General features: G+C 33.9%; 1 protein-coding gene across 1 annotated transcript; it reads left to right on the plus strand.

Annotated features, from left to right (window-relative positions):
• Window positions 1–1,303: 1,303 nt before the first annotated feature.
• LOC141665580 (uncharacterized) lies at window positions 1,304–2,303 on the plus strand. Its single transcript, XM_074471565.1, has 2 exons — window positions 1,304–1,640; window positions 1,816–2,303. Exons 1-2 carry the CDS (start codon window positions 1,304–1,306, stop codon window positions 2,301–2,303), a joined length of 825 nt encoding a protein of 274 aa, XP_074327666.1.
• Window positions 2,304–2,986: the final 683 nt, after the last annotated feature.

The raw sequence follows: 2,986 nt of genomic DNA on the forward strand, positions 1-2,986 counted from the left end.
AAGGTGTTTTTTGGACAATAAGTTTGTTGTTCCATTTAATAGAGACTTATTGGTTCTCTTCCAATGCCATATAAATCTTGAGGTATGTAATAGTGCTCAGGCCCTTAAGTATCTATTCAGGTATTGTCTTAAAGGTCATGATACTGCTAGGGATGGCAAATTAATCTGATCCGACGGATATCCGATCTGAAACCTGAAGTTTTGGATATACCGAACCCAAAATTTTGGATTTGGATTTGGATTTGGATTTCAACTATACCGAATCGATACCCGATTCGAAATCCGAAATCCAATCCAAACCCGATCCGAACTCGAAACCCGATTAAAACCCGACATATTTATTATAGATTATTTGTAATATTTTAGATGTAGTATATATAATATACATATTTTTCTTGTATTATTTGAGTAATAGTAGATTATTATCAAGATTGTCAACACTTATTTAGTGAATTATAACTATTTATTTCAAAATCAGCTTTTATTATTTAAGATGTACTTTGTATATATTTATAAAAAAATAATTTGTGATAAAATACTAAATATTATGTTATCAACATATATTAGATATTACTCATCGTGTCAACCCGTGCAATATAATGTGTTTAACTACTTATTACTTAATGTATTTTAATTTTAGCTATCATATAAATGTGATTAATAGTGTTTTTATGTATAAATAATATTAAATTTGACTACATTATTCATAATTTTGGATACTCGAAAAATATCTGATCCGATCCGAAACCCGGCGGATTTGGATTTGGATAACCCGAAAATATTTGGATTTGGATTTGGATTTTACAATACCTGATCTGAACCCGACCCGTTGCCATCCCTAGATACTGCTACTATGGTCTAAAAAACAAATCGACGCCTGATAGTAGTGTATCAAAGAAGCAATCATGTTTAAATGAAGTAAAGCAATATCTTGATGGTCGTTATGTTTGAGCCTCTGAAGTAGCATAGAGAATATTTAGTTTTGATGGACATTCTTGGTGGCCATCTGTTGATAGATTACCTATTCATTTACCTGGAAACAAGTACATCAGTTTTAGAACAGTTACAACACTATCTGAAGTTGTTCAACAAGCTGATAGTAAAATGACAAACTTGAGGCTTGTTTCGAAGCTAATAAAGAATTTCCAACCGCTCGAGATTTTACCTATGCAGAATTTCCTATGCATTGTACGTGGCTACCCCGAGAGTGTAAATGGAGACCTTGCGAAAGAGGTGATGTAGTTGGCAGATTAAAAGAAGTACATGCTACTGGCGGTAATTTGTTGTATCTCCACATGTACTTATGCGGAGAAAAAGTTGTACTTCATTTGACGAGCTAAGGACGGTTGAAGGCCATGTTTTTGAAAGTTTCAAGGAAGCATGTGCTGCTATGGGGCTTCTTCAAAATGACAGTCAATGGCATAAAGAATTGGTTGAGAATTCTCACTTATCTCTTGTGAAACAGCTCCGTGAAATGTTTGCTAACATTTTAGCATATTGCTCAATCTCTGATCCGCTGTTTTTATGGAATGCTCAATGGAAATGTACATCTGATGATATCATCCTCCTAAAATGTAAAGAATGTTGTAATGGGAATTTACAACTCCCAGATTGTGACATTCAAAATTTTGCTCTTGCGGGTATGACTATCTTTAAATTTGGCTTTCAATCTTAATACTTATATATCTTTCCACTCTTTTGTCATTTTTTGTTTGCGATGAGCAGAGTATAAAACATCTGTAATTTCTATAATTACAGATTTTGAATACATAATTTGAATAAAAATGTTAAACTATTTTATAATTGTTCTTGCAGAAATTGGAAAACTTCTGAATGATATTGGAAAGTTCTTAAAAGATTTCCTGATAATGCCCTATCCTCCAGAAGTCTTTCTTTACAACATTGGCAATGGTTTAATTGCTGAAAAAACAGGTTACGATACAGAGCAAATGAAAAGGCAACATGATGAGAATTCTATCAAGTTGAATAGAGAGCAAAAGGAAGTGTATGAGGCTGTTGTCGAAAGTGTAAATTCTAACAAAGGCGGAAAGTTCTTTGTCTATGGAAGTGGCGGATGTGGGAAAACATTTGTCTGGAAGACACTTCTATGTTACCTTCGTTTGGAGCGTAAAATTGTTTTTCCAGTAGCCTCATCAGGAATTGCAACTGTTTTGCTAGATGGCGGTAGGACGGTTCACTCACGCTTTCATATACCTATTATTATAGACCAATGCTATGTAGCTGGAATAAAGCACGATATTGATCTTGCTGAATTCTTACAGAACACAAGTTTAATCATTTAGGATTAAGCACCTATGCAGCATCAACATGGTATTGAGAGTGTTGATAAATGTTTAAGAGATATTATGGCTCATATTGATCCTAGTAGATCATCAAGGCCATTTGGTGGAATAACTGTTGTATTTGGTGGAGATTATTGCCAAACACTACCAGTTATCCCAAAAGCTTCCCGAGGAGAGACCGTTGGATCAACACTGAATAGATCAAAGCTTTTGGATTTCTGTAATAACCCCAAATTTTTGAAAATTTTTGAAACCCTTATGAATAGTGTTTTTGCTGAATGAGAAGATTTTTCATGCCACACTACGTAGGGGTTCTGATATGGATATTCTGAGATTTTATTAGTACTCTATATGGTATATAAGTGTATGCAAAGATCGTCAGAATCCAATTCCGAACACTTTGATTTTTCCCAGAAATCCAATAGATACGGAAAGAATTGAGTATAAGGTAACAAGATAAAAAGGATTTAAATTAAAGGATTATAATAGAGGATCATAAAAAGGAATATAATGTATTGAGAAAGGTTAAGGGAACCTAAGTAATAAGATCCCGGGTATGATCCCTCAAACGATAAACGAAAACGAAAGTTAAGCGAATCGTATAACAGATCAGCGGTCATTAGGCAAACAATTAGAAAGTTAATCAAAGGGATTAGAGAGGATGATGTCACCCAACCAATGAG

This window comes from Apium graveolens, chromosome 6, assembly GCF_009905375.1.
Source record: "Apium graveolens cultivar Ventura chromosome 6, ASM990537v1, whole genome shotgun sequence".
NCBI lineage: Eukaryota > Viridiplantae > Streptophyta > Magnoliopsida > Apiales > Apiaceae > Apium > Apium graveolens.